At 40.1% G+C, this 21,872-nt stretch overlaps 1 protein-coding gene across 2 annotated transcripts in view; it reads right to left on the reverse strand.

Moving 5' to 3' along the window:
- LOC100701557 (contactin-associated protein-like 4) overlaps positions 1-16,222 on the reverse strand; it is a 115,265-nt gene extending 99,043 nt beyond the window's left edge. The window contains exon 1 of one of the 2 annotated variants that reach the window (XM_005476774.4): positions 16,016-16,222. In XM_005476774.4, coding sequence (XP_005476831.1) covers positions 16,016-16,100 — 85 coding nt within the window. In that variant the 5' untranslated portion in view covers positions 16,101-16,222. The remainder of the gene's footprint in view (positions 1-16,015) is intronic. The other variant, XM_005476773.4, reaches the window with a different exon arrangement.
- Positions 16,223-21,872: the final 5,650 nt, after the last annotated feature.

Raw genomic sequence — 21,872 nt, forward strand, 5'->3', positions numbered from 1 at the left:
CTTGGGGAAAAAGAGAATACTTGAATTTCTTTGACTAGCGAAGAGATTTGGTCCTTTCCCAAAGTTGTGACCAGTGTGGCAGAGCTTTCAGACTTAGCCTTTATAGGACAATGTAAGTGTGGGCAGCAGAGGATGAAAATGCAGACAGACTCCAGTTCACCACTGCTCAGAAATAATAAATAACTGAGAGACCACGGTTGCTTTTTGAATCTATAGCAAGCTGAAAAATCCAAAACTCAGGTGTAAATAAAGAGAAGCACACATAAAATGTTAAACCACCCATTTGACACCAAATAAGCACTCCAGTTCCTCCTCAGAAAAATGCTCGTCCAGGTGATGATGATTGTAATTACGGAGCAGAGGGCTGTAGATGACATCACTGAAGAGCAGTACTGCACACATTTGTTCTGTGCCTGCCTTAGATTTAATCTCTCACTCCAGCTTGAAGTATTTTATCTTTGTGTTGATAATGTGTTTCAACAAAATTGAATTTTTTGTTTCCTGGTATGTCTGAATGAAATTTATCACACAGCTGCAATATGAGCGATCAAGACTTGAAAACTTCCTGCAGCTACTCTCAACTCCCTGAAGACTGAGAGAAATAACAGACTCCACTGTCAGTCCAAAAATCTGCCCGTATAAAAGTTCTAATTCTTTTCAGGAAACCATAAAATCCTGCAGAAAAACTGAGGCACAAAATGTAGCTGTTAGGTTTAGTGACACAATGGTTGTCCACTCTAAATAATGATGAAGACCGAAAACTCCTTGCAAACAGTAAAAATTGGTGGTCGCGTGGTGATTGCACTGAATAGGCAACATCCAAACAATCATAGCCTGACTTGGACGAACTGCAGTCAGTCTCAGACAGATTGGCGAAGGTTTGAAAACGATTCCCATTTATATTATAAATGCAGACAGATTGCCAACACATTGTAATCAGTCTGCACAAATGAGTACAACTCATCTGTGATGTGTTTCTTTGCAGCAAGGGACTTGACTCAGCTGGCTGACAACTAGTTGTAGTGTGGTTATATTCCCATATAAAAGCAAGTGAGGTTCTGGCTGGACTCTGAATGTAAGTAGTTAATGTGAGTTTCTATTTTAGTGGGTACATCTGTGTATTTTAACAGCAACAAAATTGTGATTTCTGAAAATTTACCACGGTTATTATCACAATTTAACAGCCAACTTGACCCTATTTAAATGCAAAGTGTTAGCAGCTTTATTGCTGTCTTGATGCACCAATGTTACTTTGAAGACAACAGCAGACATTGTCTCCATCTTCAAAGCAACCATTTCAAAGGCAACAAGACTGCAAGTTCATTGCACATGTTTGCAGTAATTTTGTTAATGTCACAGGCTCTAACCACTGTTTTCTCTTGTGTGAATATTACATTTGTGAATGTTATGGCTATAGTCAAAAAACATCTGTCAGTGAGTCTCGCTTAATCGTGGGCAGCGTATAGGCAGTTTTGTAAGTCACGAGGAAGCCTAGCTGATATCTGACGTCAATGTGGCCAAGCTCCTTTTAAAATTAGGCTTAACATACTGCAAATTTGCGGCATTTCAGTATTTCAAAATGTTACAACGCACTACTGCTACTGCGGCTTTTACTGTATTACTGCAGCAAGATAATAGATTCCAATCGTATCAAGTTTGTCATAAGTGGAGAATAATACAATTATGTTAGTACCTATACATGAAATATTTCTCATGTGATATATTATATACAAAATATTAATCTTACAACTTGTATATTTTAATGTGTTTTGTACAATAGTTGCATAATTGTCATGGTCCTGGGTCATTTTGACCCAGTGTTCTTAGTTTTCTTTAGCCAGCGAAAAAATTCTCAGGTTGTCTACAGACCTACTTCACAAGGCTGTGTTAATATAAAACAACCGTCATTAGCAGCCTGGTGGTCCTAGGGTTTGTAATACACTTGCAGAAACTCTGGATTCATCCATCATTCACCTCTTCTGTTGGTTATATTTAGAATAAAATTATATTCTAAATATTATATTCTATTAAAGTTATATTTATTAAGATCAGGTAAGCTGTCCAGAAGCACTTGGAGGTGGTCGCCCCAAAAGTATTACTTGACATGTGTTGAATAGGTTGCTAACGCTAAGCTTGGGATATTATAATACTTTGAGTAAACTAGCCCAGAATGTGAAGCTGACTAGATCCCGCAGAGGCAGTGAAGGCAGAAACCATTAACTACCTTCTACTGAAGCACAACCTGGTCTTCACTTGAAATTGAGTATTCTTTGGTTACCTAATTAGGATGAAGATACAGAAAGAAACAGTAATATTCTCAGTCTGAAAAAGGTTCAGTCTTCAGATTTCTTATATGGCTGGATCTACTTTTTTATGTCCAGGCATTAATATTTTTACCAGTGCAGTCTTGGCAAACACACACACACACACACACACACACACACACACACACACACACACACACACACACACACACACACACACAAAGTTGCAGGGGTCTGCAAAAACAAAGAGCCGAACATGAAAACCAAGGCACACTCTACTAAAAGCCAGCAGCGGATTAAATTATAGAGACATTTGACAATATGACCACAGAGAGACAGGAATGTGCTAAGGTCTGAGCAAAGCTATCCTCTCATTCTACCAATGTCTTCTTTTTCACCTCCTTGTTCTTTACTTCACCTCTCTTGACCCTCCTACTTCCCACCTGACTTTATACTTATTTTTTCCTTTTTTCCCCCTTGCTCTTCTCCCCTTTTCTACATATCTTGATCCTCCTTCCTTTGTTTCTGTCATACCTGCTGCTATCCTCCCTGTCATTGTCCTCCTCCTTCGTCTCCTGAAGTCAAGTCAGCTCATCTTATTGAAGTGAGGGGGTGCATCCAGAAAGCAGATGGTGACACATACACACATGCAGCAAAATCAGTGAGGGATAAAATGGGAAAGGCAGAGGAAAATGTCACTGCAGTTGTGAGAAACACAGAGGGAATACTCCAACCAGACAGCCTGCAGACTCTGACCCCTAAAGTTTACCCTTCCACACTTTATAAAGCTCTCCCTACTTCTCATTCCTCCTCTTTCTCACTACCCATCTCTTCATTTTGTCCTCTTCTGTTTCACCTCAAAGTGCTTAGTTCTGATTTACCGCTGTCTTATTGTGTTGAAATTCAGCCTCACCCTTCTGTCTTTAATGGCCACTGACTCAGCTCTGTCCTCCTCTCTAATACAAACTGACTGGCCGTGCTTCTTCTCATCAGCAGTCGCTGCAGAATATCAGAGGAGCAGGCTGCAGAGCTGTGGTCATGCAGTACTGACTTCATAAAAAATACACAGCAGTAGCAGCATTAAGCTGTGATCAGCATCTATTTTTGTAACGAGGGCACATTAGGAGCGTGAGGCATGAAGTTACTATATGTAATGACGCTGAACACACATTCGCTAATTAGCCTTGCAAAAGTGGAGAATAATGCAGAAGTCATAAGTAGCATTTTAACGGACCAGCACGCTGGAATTCAAGGTGAAACCTGTTCTGCAAAGGGAAAGACATATGAAAATGTGACATTAAAAATTCTCATAGCGGTCTATGCCTCCAGAGCTCAGTGGCACCACCTGTCTCCTTCTGCGACTTGATGTTGAGCCAGTTTTTCATCATTTTTTACTGGGCTCAAGTAAGGGTAAAGGCAATGACACAACTGTCACAGAGTAGTTGTTCATTTTCCAGCTTGCTAGTAGTGGAGGTTTGACATAAATGATGGCAATAACTAATCAGAGAACAATACTTTGAAATGTCTAGAGAAGCTTCTGTATAGGTTGTTACTCTAGTACACTAGACAAATTTATTTTATGCATTCTTATTATTGGGTCCATAGGGACATTTATAGTTTTCATGAGTTGTAAGTATTAAATTCTAGGAATATAACAATAATTAATTCACACTGAGTCACATTTGGCCTTAAAAGCCTTTTCACACTGTTTCCATTCCTTAGCTTTTTAATAGCAAACCTTCCACTGAGACACTTTTTACTGAGGGTTTGGCAAATAGTAGATGGATCAACTGAAGGACCAGGTACATCTCTAAGGTCCTGTGTCCGGTCTTTGCTGACACAGGACCTGAGCTGGGTTCAGCTGCTGTTCATCTGCTGTAGGTAGTTTTGTAGGCCGGCTACTTCTTATTTTGTTCTCATTGTCCAGTTTCCCCAAATGTTTCAAGGACACACTGCACACAGTGCTGACATATGCAAAAGCTCTTTGGGATTCACCTTTTTTGTGCAAAAATACAAATATTGTGCTCTTGCACCAGACTCCTAGAAACAAAGTTCCTAAAGATATTTAAAACTGGTTCTTTGCCAAGATGTCTGTTTTGTGTATACACTGGTTCTCTGCTTCATCCCTTACCTTTCTGATTCTTGAATGTTTCATAGGTCAGTGTGAAGTGGCTTAACAAGGGGGGATCGTGGCTCAAGAGTTGGGAGTTTGCCTTGTAATCGAAAGGTTGCCGGTTCGAGCCCCGGCTTGGACAGTCTCGGTCGTTGTGTCCTTGGGCAAGACACTTCACCCGTTGCCTACTGGTGGTGGTCAGAGGGCCCGGTGGCGCCAGTGTTCGGCAGCCTCGCCTCTGTCAGTGCTCCCCAGGGTGGCTGTGGCTACAATGTAGCTTACCATCACCAGTGTGTGAATGTGTGTGTGAATGGGTGGATGACTGGATATGTAAAGCGCTTTGGGGTCCTTAGGGACCAGTAAAGCGCTATATAAATACAGGCCATTTACCATTTACCATTTAACAAGAAAAACAAATCCTCTGAAAATAATCGGGTATAAGAAATGGATAAAAAAAACATTTGTGTAAAAGCAGCCAATGTTAAAAAAAAAAACATTCGTGTAAAAGCAGCCAATGTTAAAAAAAAAACCATTCCTGGATAATGTGGGAGAAGTATTGCTTAAGACCACTTAATAAAATGATGAGAAAGTCTGGCTCGTTGCGAGCAAAATATAAAAAAATGAAGAGTGGCACAAGATTTTGGAAAGAACTGTAAATGTAAGCTACTATTTAATAGTTTTTTATGGTTGTATTGTTGTTGCTCTAAGCATCACCAACTCACGTTGGTTATACTGTTGCGTTACACTTGCATTTAGGTCTCTGTGCTTTTACATGCATAAATGCATGGGGGGGTTTTTTAAAACGTATGCAAACATTTTCAAAACTTTAGGAAAAGTTACCTGAAAGTGAAAACCAAAGAGAAAGAATGAGGGGGAAAAGTCTGCACCACCGTGGCAGAAGGACTGACCTCAGTAGAAGTAGCACTTCAAGAAGACTATTAAAGTGACAACAAGTTCTCTGGGATGATGATTACCTCACAAGATAAATGGTTTCATTGTTTTTGGGAGCCAGGTTTCTTCTTATGGGTGGCCTTGGAAAAAAAAATAAACCCATCCACCATGTCCTAATGTCAAATGACTGCACTTTAATCCTCTGTCAGGTCCTCACTTACTGGTTCTTATGATATTAAATCCAGATTCATGGCTGGTGGTTTCTCGCTTCCTCTGTAACCTTGACTCCATCATACCCCATTCATGACTCTATATTGCACACATTTCCATAAATGACCATTAAGAATCCATGACAAGGTTTTATTCTCAGCCACTTTTTTTTTTTCAATATTCAAATGTTTATGTTCTTCTCTGCGCAAACAAGCAGCTCATTGAGAAGCAGTAAATTCTCTTGAGACAAGACTGCGACACACCTGAAATATGCTGCTGAGTCTATACCATCCTCTGCATTTTCATTATCGTATTAATGCTGAAAGAGATACGGTATACTTTTACATTTATGACTCCCTAATAATCCCCTAGAGCCTCCACAGCCTAAATGACCCCCTTTTTTTTGAAAATCTTTCATTAAATACCATAATTTAACCTACCAATCAGCATTCAATATTTGAGTACTTATCTGCATAAATAACCACACCATGCTGTCTTTAATTTGATGTAATTAGTAAAAACACTAGTGCCAAGATAACTAAAGCATGATAGACTCTTTTTTGGTGTCTACCTCAGTTTAGCATGATCAATGCACAGAATGGCAGCAGGTGGTAAGAAAAAAAAAAATCACGACTAGATTGAATATGAATGAACATTACCTCCACTTTCCCATGAGTCTGCTTCACATGACAAAACGTCTAACTCCCAAATAGCTTTTCAAACTGACTTTGAAGCTACGACAGGATAGGACACCTTTCCTTCTCTCTGCAGGCAGAAAGTAAACTGACAACTAATAACAGCTTCAGGTTGAAAACTTCTCTCCTTGAGGACACAGAGAAACCAGTGAGTCACCATCACTGAAACGCCAAGGAAAAATGCAAATGAGCGCATGCACACACACGTAAAGTAGGAGTGTGGTGGTATTATCTGTCATTAGGCTAGGATTAAAGTCATTTAGTGTTCTTGAGATTATCTGTCATTAGGCTATGATTATAGCGCACACTCCAGTGGCTCTAAATCAGCTCTGCGGGGAGATAAATACCTCGAGAAAGACTGATGAGACTGAGAAGTAGAAGGCAAGCACAAGACTGGGAACATACCTGAAGATGATAGCTGGGAAAGTGAGTGCAATCATCAGTCTTTCATGTGTGGATGATGAGTAATATGATTAATGACTGACTAGATAAGAAAAAAAAAACTATTTCAGAGGCTGCTAAGAAAGATAGTGTCACGTTAATAAATAATAGGGTGTGTGTTATCATAGCTGACCCATCTATTGATCGAAAGCCGACTCCATATTTCTTCCCACTGTTCCCACACCACCTACATGATCCACAGCTGAAAGTCCAGAGATGAGGAAGAGTGCAATTATGTTTACAACTCCCAGCTGTGACTACAAGCTACAATATGTTTCCATTCATAATGTTACACTGTCTAAAATGATAAGACCCACAGTCAAATGGGACCAACTTGTCCATGAGTATTTGGACAATGACACAACTTTCATTATTTTGCCTCTACACACTGTTGGGTCTAAACTCAGACCCCGCTGTATCCAGGACTTATTCCCATGAAAGAAAAACAAGGCAACAGTGTTCGATCGATTACTTGCGCAAGGGAGGCCTCATCTGTGTCCAGCACGAAAATGACCCCGACGATGGCCTCCTCCTGCTGCCTTTTATTGAGAGACAGTTCACACAAGAAGTAACGCCCACATAGTTCTAAGACAAGGCTTGTATGTATATGTGTGAACTTCTATATGTAAGTAGGAATGTGTGTGTGTGTGTGTGTGTGTGTGTGTGTGTGTGTGTGTGGGAGAGAGAGAGAGAGAGAGAGACCTCCTGCTGACCAAAGGGTCGTAAACGCAGGAAGCTTACATCAAAAGAAGTAGATCTTCCAGATAGGATGTATCTGCAATAAAACATTACAGCCCCCCCAACCAGAACCTCGAGAATCTGGGGAGGGGGACTGTGGAATTCCTTTCATCCTACAGTTAAACAATGTAGAAATGGATGGTAAGCATAAAAATGACAACATTTAACAATTCACTCTAACACACCACCACAGCAAAATAATACACACCACCACAGTGGTGTGTAGAATCCAACAGCCAGAATGTGACTAAAGTGAAGACGCTTGGATTTAATTCAAGTGTTTTAGCAGAAGTATCATGTTGAATGTTTTGGAGTTACAGTTACATTTTAGTACCCTATTTATAAAGAAATTATGCACCCTTCATTTTTTTTGCCTGAGTAGATACTTTGTTTCATCCAACTCATTTTTCGAAAGTTTCTACAATATTATGTCCTCAGTCACTATTTTCAAGCCTTATTTAATCCAGTGTGACCAAACGTGACACATTTACCCCACATGTCTTTTGTCCTTCCTTCTCTCACCCCAACGGTTGGAGTCCCTGAGCCTGGTTCTGCCGGAGGTTTCTTCCTGTTAAAAAGGAGTTTTTCCTTCCCACTGTTGCCAAAGTGCTTGCTCATAGGGGGCCATATGATTGTTGGGATTTTCTCTGTATGTATTATTGTAGGGTCTACTTTACAATATAAAGCGGCTTGAGGTGACTGTTGTTGTGATTTGGCGCCGTGTAAATAAAATTGAATTGAATTACAAGTGACCAAGCTGCAGCAAGTCTAAGCTGTAGTACCAGATAAATTATCTAACGCTCAGTAAATAAGCATATATTAAGATTTTGTTTATTATCAATAATCACACTATTTTTAAAAAAAAATTTACATTAACTGAAAGATGGTAGCTATAGTGAAGAAAGAACAAAACATCAGAAACCCTCAGTAAATACGATATTGCCTTTCAATTTACTGTGATAAACAGATTCAGCCAGACCTTGCCCGTGGCACTGAAACGAATGACTTGTGGAGTGAAGTCATGGACAATTATTAGATGAATGATGAACAATAGTGGGGACTCTCTAGAGAATAAAAGGCTGAAGGACAACTTGGGCTACTGGACTGAGAAAGCCATGGGCTGTTTTTTTCCCTTTTGGTTGTGGCTCTTAGATGGCAGTCCAAATCTATTTGCAGGGAATCAACTTTGATAGTAGATAGCCTTTAAAATCATTACTTATATTTTTAGCTGTTCTCTTCATTCCTGGAAAGCTGTTTGCTTTCCTTCATTTGTTCACCTTGCTCATTCGATCATTTTGTAAGAGTCTGAGTCTGTTGTATAATATTCCAAACAGCCCAGCTCGTATCTACATATTCCCCCTCTAATCCGGTTGTATAAATACATTTTGAGGAATTTTAAGGTTTATTATATCCTCTGCTTTCTAACTAATTCTGCACTTAAGCAGCCATTTAACAAGCATTTAGACCGTGAATACACCGTAATCTACAGCCTCAGCCTGAGGAAGCAAAGGCAGGGAGTGTCCTCTTATCCTAAGAGAAACATTAGTGCATTTAGCAGAAGGTCAGAAGTGTCTCCTTCACTTCAGGCAGCTACATCTTCATATTAATGTGCTTACATAAACTTTAACCTCATGTTTGCTTAAAACACCCCGGGCCAATATAATTAATTTAAACCTACCCTGAGAAGAGAAACATGCATAAATTATTATATGCACCTACTCACTGAAACACTCATCAACCAGATGGACCACACCATGGTCGTCACAGGAAATAGCAGATTGAAATTGTCTTTAAAGGGCACACCAGCGACTTTAATCAAGATGTTCAGTTTGGTTGTCATTCTGTGGAAGGTAAACTTTATGTGGTCTGTAGTTGTATAATTTCTGAAATGAGTGAAAGCAAGAATTAAAAGTCAGAATATCTTGGTTGCTTTATTTCAGTCATAGTTTGGATAAAGAAGAGTTTCCAGGAAGTGCAACAGAGAAATTGATCTCTTTTTCAGAATGGAAGCATGCAAAAGTGTTACAATCCCTGGGTGTTTTGAGTTTTGTTTAAATTTTGCATTTCTTAGCTTCTCTGTTTATTGATACTCTAAAGTTTTGTTTCACATCTAGTTCACTTCTGGGTTTTAGTTTATTTTGTGTTCCTTGAATTCCTTTTGTTCCCATGTCTGGTTTAGCTCCATTTGTGTTTTTTGTCTTGTAATCCCTTGTGCCGAGTTAGGTGTTATTCCTCAGTGTCTTGTTCTTTGTTCTTGTTTTCTCTATGTTGCTTAGTTTTCTCATTTGTGTTCTTTTCTCATTTAAGGTTGTTTCGTATTCCTTATTCGACCTGTCATTCTTCCCTTGTGTTCCCATGCCTTATCCAGTTTTCGCCTGTCTTTGATTCTGTGTTCAGTAATTTCCTAAATAATTTAGATGGTCTTGTGCTTTATATTGAGTTTTACCTCCCGTCTCATTAATTCTGATTTGCTTCGTTATATGTTCCTTTGCATCCCTGTATCATCTTTGTCCTATTGTTTTTCCATGTTCCCCTATCTAGTCCTCCTGTTCTTCTCTATGTTAGCTCATGTTTCCTGTTCAGTTGTGTCTTCCAGTTTTACTGTGCTGACCATTGCTTCCTATGACTCATGACTCATCATGTTTATAGTTTCCAGTTGTATTCCCCACCTGTTTCCCCACCTAGTGGTCCCTTTAATTTGTATTATGTGTTTTTGATAAAGCTCCAGCATTAAAGCTGTTATTTGAGTTCACACCTGGCTTCTCAAACTCTCCATTTGGGTCTGCAACCTGTTCAGCACACAGCACTGGATGATAAAAAGGTGTTATGAGTGTGTTCACGTGGAAATGTCTCTGGCTCTAAAGTTATGCTTTTGTAATGGATATTTATTTGCTGTTGTAGTTGCTACTGGTCCAGTGGCAACATAGACTCAGAGCAGTTTGCAAATTGGTCAGAACTTTCATATATTGAATCATGTTTATTGAACTGGGTTATAGTTCTTCCATTTGGCTGTTTGTTAGGTTTTGGTAACAAGGCACTTCATTAGGTATAAGAATAAGGTGCATATAAAAGATGCTGACTCCTGAAGTTTGAACAAAAAGTCAAGTTGTATAGATGTCTAAAGGGAAAACACCCTACAGCCCCCTTAATCTTAGACATCACTTTCCAGGTAAATTGATTATCAAAAATTTCATCCTTCTAAATTATAGTTCTGTTACAGTTCTATGCAGTCAAACAGTGTCAGAGACACATTCACATTACAGCTAATTTAGAATCACCAATTAATCCATTACCGGCCTGTGTCTTTGGGGTACATGGAAACCAGAGTATCCAGGGAGAACACCACACAGAACCACCAAGCTCCTTGTTAAGGTTAAATATCCATGCTTGGATTGAAATATGTCTACCAGATGTTTGAAAACCCAATTTTTTTAGATTTCTGAGCGATGAATTCCATCGGAAAATAAAATACTTAAGTAGTTTGTCTGGGTTTGCTGAGCAACATGGAGATAAACATCGGGCGGGGGGGGGGTAAACACGGACAGAAAAAGGGAAATGAATTTTGAACCTCGTCCTTATAATAACTGCTTTTGGTTGACTGGACATTAGACACTGAACAGTGTCCAGTGGAATTTATTTACTAATTAGAGATGGCTTGTACTGCATCTGCTGAAACCACACCCAGCTTTGAATAATACAGGCTTTTGTGTTTCATTATTAGTACACAACAGCCATGGGGAAATCAAGGCCAGCGGATCAATAACAGAGTTTACCACAGTTGTATACATTCCTCAGTTGGTTTGTCCTTTGGCAAGCTGCTAATAAATCTTTGGATATGGGTACAACACTGTTTAGTTGTGTCGTTCACAGCTGCTAACAGTAACAGACGCACCATGTAATTAAATAACCAAACCGGATATATCTTACATGTACCAAAGCTATGCTCTGATAAAAAACTGGATTATCCACAAAGAGCAATAGTCCAGGAAATTTTAGGGTTTTTTTCAAACACTGGCAAGTTATGTCCCAATAAAACATCAAAATTAATTAAACAAGCTTCTAATTTATCTAGAAATATATTCAGGGCTGTGCTATTCTTCCTATATTGTTCTTAAGGACACACAAAATAAAACTGAACAAAGTGAAAGATGAAAACTTTCTAAGGGTACAATTAGATCAGAGAGACTAAAGAGAATGGTCCGTGCCAGAGTACCTACTCTGTTATTGATAATGTTATTCAAGGACATGTATAATTGTGGGATTGGGAATCTCGTTTTTACAGTGTTTTTCAGTCACTTTGATCAAAATAGCTTACAGTAGTTTGCAGCAAATTCAAGGGCCACTCTAACTCCAACCTGCAGGAGGTGGAGAACGAGTTCATTCATGGGCCACTACAGTATGTTGACCCAAACAAGGCTGCAAAACAGAGCAAGGGCAATTGTGCCAACTGCAGTCCAAGTTCATTTGCAGGATGAGAAACTCTCTTGATAACAAACTCACATTATTGCTTGGCTGGATATTTGTCACATATAAAATATTTGCAAGGAAAGAAGAGAACTCAAACAGTGACTAATAAACAACAATTTTGCTGTTTTGTTGCAAGTTGACCACTCTGATAAACCTGCTGTCTACTGCTTTGACATAAACAAGTGCCAAAAATAGCGTTAATTGTCACCTGGCCATTACCTGCCCATTTAAATCACAACAGACAAAGTTAGTGACTTGCTACTGAAGACAATGGAGCAATTATCTGCTTAATAGTCAAATAAGGTTAGATTAGAGAGATTAGATAAAACGTTATTAATCCCCCGGGTGGGTTCCTTCAGGAATTTCAGTAATTCAGTTATACACAGCTGATGAAAATAAAACTGAAGAGAACGATTCCAAAAACATGACATTTGTTTTAGTATTGTGAGTTTCTCAAAAACCATTGGCACTGGAGATAACAGATGGTAAAAACTGTACATGGAAGCATTCGTAGAGAGTGACCAGGAAGGACAGGATTAAAAATGAGCATATCAGAGGGACAACTCAGGCAGAGCAGTTTGGAAGAGAATAAAACAGTCAACGCTGAGATGGATCAGACAAAAGAGGGATAGTGGATGTACTGAACAAAAGATGGCGCTTTCAGGCAGGAGGAAAGGGGGAAGACCAAGAAAAGATTTATAAATGTAATGAAGGTGGATATGCAGAAGGCTGGTGTGACAGAGGAAAATGCAAGGGACCACGGTAAGGTGGAGGCAGATGATCTGCTGTGGCAAGTCCTAAAGGAAGAAGCTAAAAGAAGAAAAACTGTCGAATGACAGAATAAAAGACAGCTGTAGAAACAGTTGTGGAAATCGTTTGCAGTAATTGTGTCAGTTAATCAGGGACTACAGCTCAAAGTATCCAAGTACCTCACAGACTCATCCAGATATGATTCAAAGTAAGAGTGTTTCAGTTGTTTACCTTCAAGATCTGATTCAATTCAATTTAATCTAATTTTATTTATATAACATCAAATAACAACAGCTGTCACCTCAAGGCACTTAATATTGTAAGCTCAAGACCCTACAACAATACAGAGAGCAAGCACTATGGAGATAGTGAGAAGGAAAAACTCTCTTTTAACAGGAAGAAACCTCTGGCAGAACAGGGCTCAGAGAGCGGCGGCCATCTGCCGTGACTGGCTGGGGGTGAGGGGAAGGAGACAGGACCAAAGACATGCTGCGGTAGAGAACCAGAGATTAATAATTACTCATAATTAAGTGCAGAGCGGTGTATAAACACATGGTGAGTGAAAAGAGGTCAGAAAAGGAGAAATGCTCAGTGCACCATGGGGAGCGCCCAGCAGCCTAGGTCTATTGCAGCATAACTTAGGGTGGATTCAGGGTCACCTGATCCAACCAGAACTATAAGCTTTGTCGCAAAGGAAAGTTTGAAGCCTAATCTTAAAATTAGAGAGGGTGCCTATCTTCCGAATTCAAGCTGGGAGCTGGTTCCACAGAAGAGGCCTGAAAGCTGACTCCCATGCTACTTTTAAATATCCTGGGAAGCACAAGTAACCCTGCAGTCTGAGAGCGAAGTGCTCTGTTGGGATGATATGGTAGTATGAGGTCTTCAAGATAAGATGGGGCCTGATTATTCAAGACCTTAAATGTAAGGAGGAGAATTTTCAATTCAATTCTAGATTTGACAGGAAGCGAATGAAGAGACGCCAATACAGGAGAAATATAAAAATATTTTTAAAAACAATTTTGGTACCAAGAATCAATTTATTGGTTTGGAATCATAAGAAATCAAAAGTAATGAACAAGTTTCAGCGCCTGACGTTGTTATGCGAGACAGATTTTGTGGTTTGGATTAAACCTTTTAGTAATACGTTTGGTCTCTGCAAACACAGCACCAACCTGCCCTTCACTGCTCTACTTTCACAAACGAGGTTTTTCAAAAACACACAGAACTCCGTCATGCTGTTAATATCAAAAGGTGATTAAATGTGACTTTGCAGCCCTGCTGGTTGCTGTTTCACACACTCACTTTCTTGAATCTCATCACACAAAACCCAGCGCTCCACTCCTCTGGCTAACAAGTCATTGGAGCACCATCTGTGGCTGTTAAAATATGTATTTCTACTTTGTTGTCATTTAGTACCTCAGCCATAATGAACAGTGAACCGTCTCCAGGGGTGGTGGAGATGTAGATATAAGGCTAAGTCTAAAACCTGCAGCTGGTGTTCTCTCTCCCCCCTCCACCCCTGCAGTCTTAACTTATTATGCTGCTGTGGTTTATGGTCCATGCATGATGAGTGTGCTGCTGGGTCAGGCTGTGCGGCACAAACAGAGAGAGACAGGCAGAGAAAGAGAAAGTGGGGCCAAAACAATTTAAAGCTGGACCAATAGAAAATTGATATGTTTCTATCTACTGATAAGTGAAATGCTGTAAAAAGGCTTTCTTTTTATAACATGAGAGAAATGGTAGTGGAAGGAACAAAAGTGCATGGAATGAGTTTTCAGAAATGACCCAAAGAGGAGAGAGTACAAATAGTGAGCAAAATAAAGTGATGTGGCCATGAAACGCTGACAAAATAAGCAGGTGGGGAAATCAAAAGAGGAAGGAAGTGACACGATACAAGCAGCCGTTCTATTCAGATGCAGCTGGAGAGCAAAGACCCAGGTAATGGGGGAGCACAACGAGATAGCATTATAGAGAGAAGCGGAGCGAGAAGACGAAAAAAGGAAATCTGCTGTATAGAGACGAAGCTGACAGCAAACAGGAGGACAAAGAGAGAGAGAGAAGAGAAATGAGCAGAGACATGAGTGCATTTAAGCAAGAGAAGAGAGGCGCAGCGGGAGGAAAAAGAGCAGAAAGGATATAATACGGCAGAACAGCTGAGAAAATTAAACTATTTTGGTGAAGCTGTAGTGTGTAGTGGATCTGATAACTTGACATCACCTGCGCCCCCTCATCCATCCAACTACAGAAGAAGAAAGAATCCGTCTGCAACTCATTCTCTTTCAGCTGACCATCTTTCCATCAAACTGCAGCAGAACCACAAATGATGGTGCAGATTGCTTCCTTTGTCACTTTTATGATAATGTGCCACATTATCATAAAGGTGTGTCACAAAGTGTCACAGAGAGGGCTACAAGGATGCAGACTGCAAGAATGAAATACTGAAAATGGACAAAGACGATGGCGTTGGTTCTTCAGCTAAGAAAAGTCAAGGAAGAGAATGAAGGAGAAGAAATGAAAATAATGAACAAGTAGAGCATATGGTCTCATACCACGGAGGTGTGGAAAAGGAGAATAAAACCACGGAGAGAACTTTTACATCTGTTCCAGTTAAAAATTGTCTTATTAAAATGTCTTATTATACATAAAGATTCACATCAATTCGTCTCCGTTTTCCTCTTTTGTCTTTAATTCCAGCGAAATGTGGACGATCTCAGACCTGTCTCCACGTTTACAGATGACCTGAGCTATAAAATAACTGCTCAGTTAGATAAAGAAGTTGCGGAATCAAATCGTCTCTCCGATCTGCGTTCCACATTTTTCTCTCTCCCACACCTGGCTCCTGTCAGATGTGTGTGTGTGTGTACGAACAGACGTGGCTCAGTTCCAGGATGATCGTCACGGTGTACTGAACACCAAATTAACTATGAAGTAACAATATGCTTTTACAGCATGCACAAAGCAAATTAACTACCGTCTTCAGCTTAGGTTAAAATACACATGTTGGATTGATGCCCCTCCAGAGCAGCACCGTCCCTGTTTACGTGGCCAAGCTCCCTCACAGGAAATATTTTACCATGAATAAAATGTGAGGATTAAATATTTAATATCGGAAAGGTGAAAATCTGCATTGTAAATAAAGTCGACTTCACTTTATGTGTGTAATATTGATGCTGAGAGAGTTTTAGTAAACAAGAGGAGATCTGATCACTCTTACTATAGCGAACCACTTCAGTACAGTGATGCGCAACAGAGGCGCGCCAATTCTCAGAGCAGCACCACATTTTCCTCATCATCACAACAAGTTCACCAAACAACAAACTCAACACATTTGCACACAGTATAGAGACAAGAAACTTTGATTTTCCAAAAAGAAATTAAACACTGCTGAGCTGGCCGCACTCCCGGCATCTCCTTCGGGAAAAGTAAGACGCGCACAGCCGGCTCACCTTCTCCGGTTGTCCCGTAAGAGATGGAGAGAAGCAGGGCGACCTGAGCGATAATCCAAGCGACTCTTTTAGTCCCCAGATCCATGATGAAGGGGCAGGAGGCTGCAGAGAAGCCCGGCGGCTGCTGGAGGAGAGACGGTCGACCTCTCCTCTCCAGCTACAACAGAGATCTCCTCAAGCGCGAGGGAAGCGAGGAGGAGGAGGAGGACGGGGTAGAGAGAAAATAAGAGAGGGAGAGAGGTGGCTGAAGTGTGTTGTGCAGTCCCGTCCAATTTATCAGAACTTAAATATTTCTGGATGTTTCAGTCAAAGATAATTGTGCACAGGTTTTAGGCATAGCCTATAAACAGGTCACAGATGCAGACCTGGCTATTCAGAACCTTTAGCCCCCACAGAGGGAGAAATTAGGCTTACTTGTGTTACACCATGAATAATAATGGACTTACAAAAGAAATAAATGAATAAAAACATTTACAGGGGTAGCTAGAAGATGAAAAATGAGCAAGGAATTCGTGTGGGACGTGTTTAAAGAGTGGTATTTTTAGCTATATGTTAATATCACCATCCTAAAATAGTCATTGTCATTTATGTTTTACTGAAAAGGTTTGCCATAACCCCATATTCAGTGTGCTAGCACTTTCCATTTTTGCCTACATGTTGGCATTACTACCAGTGCTGTACTGGGACAAAAACCTTGACCCGGGCATTTTGACTAGAGACCGGCCCACCAGGTATTATAGGAAAAACCATAAAGCCTTTGAATGAAAACAAACGCTGTTGTGACAGTGATGTACACTGTCTTGTTGGTATATATGTATGATTTCTATACAGTTTACATCAGATGACCACTTAAGGACATCTCCTGGTTTCATCTTCATGTTTCCCTCTCACCAGATATCCAAACTGATATCATGACCAGCAGCTTTTACGGCTGTGGCTCCAGCAAACATCAGCTGATACTAGAAAGTAACATTAAAGTAATTCTAACAACAGCTTATCAAGCGTAAACGTGCTGCTGTTGTTTAGCACGACATCCACTGGTTTCCTCTTTCTGGCGCAAAGTGGGCGATAAACAAACAGAGACGGGACTTGAGACAGAAAAGCCGATCAGCTGATCATTGATCAGTTTCATGATTGAAGTAGCAACAGGAGGGGGAGAGAATGAGAGAAGAAGAGGCAGCTGTGCAGTGTAAAGATACAGAATAACTCCAAGTTTGTGTCTTTTTTTCATTCTAGCTGAAGTACGGGACAAATCGCATTCCTTTTCACCTCAATACAGATGTATTGTATGGTGCAGCCCAGAGTCCATCATGACCATTTGGCAAATCCACCACATATCGTTGTTTATACCGTTACAAAAACAAACAAGCAAACATAAAAACGAAAAATCACCATCGGTCCACTGGGCAAATGGCCGATGGCCAGTCCAGCTGTTATTACTACCGTGATACTGTGACATAAGGGGTCTTCCCACTGTAAGAGTGATTTTGCTTGACTATGGCTCAGGAGGTAGAGCAGACTGTTAACCAATCAGATCTTTGGTGGCCAGCTTCTCCAGTCTGCATGTTTAAGTATCCTTTATCAACACAATGAACTTCTGTATCCTGAGTCCAACTTGAATCCACACAAAAAACACACTCCTGTGGTTTCTGAAGACATTTAGAAAATCTGGAGAACTATTGCCCAGCACCAATTTTAAAGATTATAAGAAAATCTGGCTCCTTAAATCCAAAATATAAAGAAATGAGAGATGGCTAAACCCTTTTGAATGTTACTGTATATGAACCAGTTAACCCAAAATAGCTAAAATAAATAATATAAAGAACACGTGTTCATACAGAGTTGTGTAGCAGTTTGGTGTCATATGAAAGTGAATAATATCCATAAGCAATAACCTATGATGCATTTAGTGCAAACTAGATACAATGGCAGGGGCAGTGACACTGAGGACTGTGTTTCAGAAGCGATAACAGAGGAAGTACATGACTGTATTACCCCAGGGTGAGTGTGACATGTACAGCATGTACAGTAGTGTGAAAGACAATAGCAGGCAGTGAGCATGACAGTGAGTGGGAGGCTGATCATACCGACTCCTCAGGAAATAACCAACCTAAAATCGAAATGAGAAAATTTGTATTGTCATATTCAGGTTGTGAGAGATTCCAGTTCTCTGATCAGAAACAGTAGGAACAAAGGAAGATGGGTACAATATAAAACAAACTGTGCTAAATATATCGAGCAGTAACGTGTCATTCCTGAAGGGAAGGGTTGGATTTTGCTGGCGGATGAAATCAAGCGTCAATCTGTATCATTTGTCATGGCCTGGTAGCGGCAACTTTATGCAGATATTATTCTCTTCTACAAGAATCAGATTCCTTACAGATTAAGAACATAAATGAAATGAATGCCAATGAAGACTTTTGACCTTATTGTGGTCATAATTATTTACCACTGCCTGCTGAGTAACACTGAAAGAGTGAAGTGGTTGTGCTCAATGTAAATTCAGTTGGGTTCTGTATATTTAAAGATTGGTCATCACAAAAGAACCACAGAAACCTTTCACGCCACTTGATTCCAAACCGTGAGGGCTGGATATGCAGACATATTAGGATAATTTATGGATCATTGCAGATTCATTTTTTTTATGTTTTTGGACAACAAGAAGTTTGGATGATTAACATCCCCAGCCCCAGAGTTCATCTGCAATCTCAAACAAGATCATTGAACTCCTCTTCCATTAAGTTCCCTTTAAGAAAATGTTCTTTTGGCTGGCTGCATCTTGTAAACAAAGTTTTAACAGCAGGTGAGTGGTGCTGCTGTGCTGGCAGCCAGAGCTGAGTGCCTGAGATGACAAAATTATCAATACCTGCTCCCAGTGACATCATACACACAAGATTAGAAAAAAAATGATCGAAACCAAATGTTTAGAACAATCTAAAGCCTGCGCTTATGGATCACAGCCTTTGGCTCACTATTGAAAACTTGTTATGTTTATTGTGAGGACATTATTGACAATAAGCATAGAAAATGTGGATTAGATACACTCTGGAAAGGCTGAAGTCAGCAAGTAGTCTGCAGATTACTAGCTTTGTCCAGCCTGCAGGAGATGACTGTTGAATTGTTGGTAGCAACATAGCCACAATTGTACTGCAAGCTTAAAAGTAGTTGCAGCTCAAACTCCAGAATACATTGTATATAACTCTAAAGGCTCCTGTTATGAAATATAACAACTGGCCGGGGGGGTAAACACTATTCTTCTTTACTGCTTTGAGCCTATTATTTTCTTTATGTCATTTTGAAAATAATTATTTTGAAATTGTATGTATCTGGACCAACATCTCACAGAATTGCACATGTATTCCAGCAAAATAAGAGCAGCATGTAGCAGCAACAGGAATAATGCAAATGGAGTGAAAGTCCTGTGTAAAAAAAAAGAAATGACAAAATGCACCCCAATTTTCATGCAGCTCACGGAGTTGGCCGTGAAAACCTTGAATAAAACAGCTCTGTGTTAGCTCAGATGCACACCCCTTTCGGTGGACAAGAGGGGTAACTGTGAACCTACACGGGAGAGGAGCTCTTGGTTGCATTCACTGGGATTTGTACATTAAAAGAAAGAGCCCTGAAAACAAAGACGAGAGGGGAAGGCGTGCAGAGAGTGTCGGCAGGGGAATCTGATAATGAAAACCTACTGAGAGCGTAGACAGCAGGGGAATCAGATGATAAAAAACCTGTTGAGAGAAAACAGCAAGACATCAGGGGAATCAAATAACACTGAAGTCAGTTTCTGAGGGAGGGAGAAAGAGACAGAGCGAGAGGACCACACCTCGCATGTGGACAACACTCAACATGAGTGTCAGACCCCTGGTTGGCCTGTGGACTCGTCTCATACGGAGAAACCATCTGGCTTTTTAACGCTCACATCAGGCGAATGAGAGATTTTTAAATGATTTGAATGTGAGATATGCCACAGGCTATTTAATGGTTCTGTCACTTTTATTGTCTGAAGCTGATGTCTGTAGCGGAACAAGGCGATGTCAGTTTTTGTTTACTTCTTCTCATCTATAGTGTTGAAAAATCATTTCACAATCTTTAGCTTAGAAAAAACAACAGAATGAGCCGTTTCTGTTTTGTTAGGGAAAGATTAGTTGTTGCTGTATCTCAAAGGTTTGATAAAAATCATTTGGCGGTCCTGTGTGCGACTGAGCCACAATGGGGAATGTGGGAAAAGCAATTTGTTTCATTTCAAAGAGAAACGTCCTTTACATCGTAGCCGCCTGAGCTGTGGTTTCATGGAAACGCGTGCAAAATGACATCAGGACCAAAAGACTTTAGCATTTTTGTCACCATTAAGCCTTGGGTAATGACTTTGTTAATGGATTCTCAGAAACTTGTCATTCGAGGAGAAGTTTGTTTGCAACTCCAAAACGGTGAGGCTATGACTCTGCAGAAAAAAAGGGGTTGGATTAGTAAGTTAAGGAGTTTAATTTTCTTGCAAGCCTATTCACAAAGTAGAAGCTTGATAGATGGATCAAGAATGTCAGTCTTGTTGGTGCACTAAGGTCGATAGGGAGCAAAGCCTGAGGAGAGTGCTCTGATTTACAAAGTGCCAGTTAAGGTTTTGAATATCCTAACAGATAAGGGCTCCAGAAGATGTAAGAGCCTGGTGAAGTCAAGCATTGAGCCGGTTGCCTCGCGAACACCAAACCTACTTTTTATTTTATGTGATAAATGCTTTGAGGCAAGTTCACTTGTGCCTCGGGATTTTATGCCACACATACATCATTACTGGAATATATACAACTGCAGAAAAAATAATAAAAATAATCCTACACTTGTATTTTGTTGACACTTGGTTACAAAACAGAAACAAATTGCAGAAAATTGGTTTAAAAACCTTTTATAAAAGAGACGTTTGTCTTATTGCCACATGATGAGAGTTACTACAGCATGACATGTCATAGACCCTGACCGTTATGAAAGAGGATGTCTATATATCCGTGTGGTGGAACCTCTGCTTTTAATAAACCGTAAACCACAGCTAAATACAAGTATGACCCAACACCTAAAGAACAGAAAAAAAATGATCAGTAGAAACTATTGTGAAGAGCTGCCAATCTTCCTAGACACCATCTGTGCCTAATCTGGGAATATTTACAATTTATGGCTCAGTTGCAGGGCTGGCCAAAAGATTGGCCATGACTAAATATCATAACACACCTGACATTGTATGTTAGACCTTTGGCTGACTTGTAGCAGCCACATTCAGACTGTCAGCAGAATCAGTCAAACCCGAATGAGGCCGAATGGGCCACAGAATGACTATGAAGACTAAGTTTCTTTATTGTTGGGTATCTTATGAAGGAAGTGTGTATACTTGTGGAACTTGTAGCAAAGGAAAAAAGTTGTAGTTGCCACTCTAGGTCTAGATGATTAAAAGTGCCTTCGTCTGACAACACACTCAAAAGAGCTGACAACCTTTGCATAGATATGAATGCAGGTGTGCCTTGCTCTATGGTTTGTCTTGGGAACACAATACTTGAAAACCGTCGGTGGATCCTATAATAGCTTTTGGTGGTCTGGGTTTCGATCACTGAATATAGTGCACGTTATGAGAATAGTACGGGATTTTTACCTCAGACTCCAACTGCTATGTTATGTGCTGTGTTACACTAGTAGTTAGTTACATTGTATTCTATGTCTCTTTCCCATTTTAACATATAATAGGTTGTCTTTGGAGCTTATGGTTGTAGTCTGACAGCCACAGGTTAGAGGCCAATATCCTCCACTTCCTTTGGATTCCTTTCACTCAACTATCATTTACCAAAGTCAGGCTCCATGCTGTGGTCTGCACCTT

This window comes from Oreochromis niloticus, linkage group LG18 (assembly GCF_001858045.2).
Source record: "Oreochromis niloticus isolate F11D_XX linkage group LG18, O_niloticus_UMD_NMBU, whole genome shotgun sequence".
Classification (NCBI taxonomy): Eukaryota; Metazoa; Chordata; class Actinopteri; order Cichliformes; family Cichlidae; genus Oreochromis; species Oreochromis niloticus.